General features: G+C 42.7%; 1 protein-coding gene across 1 annotated transcript; it reads left to right on the top strand.

Annotated features, from left to right (window-relative positions):
- Positions 1 to 205: 205 nt before the first annotated feature.
- Positions 206 to 449, top strand: PHALS_05251 (uncharacterized protein; the record flags this gene model as incomplete). Its single annotated transcript, XM_024718949.1, has 2 exons — positions 206 to 250; positions 336 to 449. The coding sequence occupies 2 exons, from the start codon at positions 206 to 208 to the stop codon at positions 447 to 449; spliced, it is 159 nt and encodes a 52-aa protein (XP_024584297.1).
- Positions 450 to 525: the final 76 nt, after the last annotated feature.

The following is a 525-nucleotide window of genomic DNA, read 5'->3' as shown; positions in this document are numbered from 1 at the left end:
TTCCTCTAGTGACTGTAAAGCAAGATGCAGACGGCCACTGTATTCTCCAGTGGGAACGATTCTTGACGGATTCAAGCCTAAATGTCGATGACAACTCCTTAAGGGATATTTCTCTGACTTTCTGCACATCGGATGATCCTAGTACGATCAATCGTATTAAACTTTGAGACGCAAAAACCGCAGCTTGACAAAATCAACCCCTCCAATGACACCATTTGCTGCGAATGACGAGATAAATAATCTGATACAAGTGCCTACAGGAGCTAAGGGATGGATGAAGCTGAACCTAAACCAAACTGATATATCTGGTCAACTGTTCTCCTGCCTTACGGAAGCGTTTAGAAGTTCCTGTAAAAGATCAGACTCTAGGCATTCCTGACCCCATTAGCATGTTTAACTCAGTCTTTATATTCGCTCGCGCTGGCGTCTTGACTCTTCCAGTTGCATAGGAATTTACCAGTATTTACATTGTTGAAACAGTTTCTTTGTGCTGGATGGAAGTTTCGCGCAATTTGGGGTATTTTT

The sequence above is a fragment of the Plasmopara halstedii genome (assembly GCF_900000015.1).
Source record: "Plasmopara halstedii genome assembly, contig: Scaffold_2881, whole genome shotgun sequence".
NCBI lineage: Eukaryota > Oomycota > Peronosporomycetes > Peronosporales > Peronosporaceae > Plasmopara > Plasmopara halstedii.
Note: the sequence above shows the minus strand (reverse complement) of the source record. Positions and strands in the feature narration are given on the sequence as shown.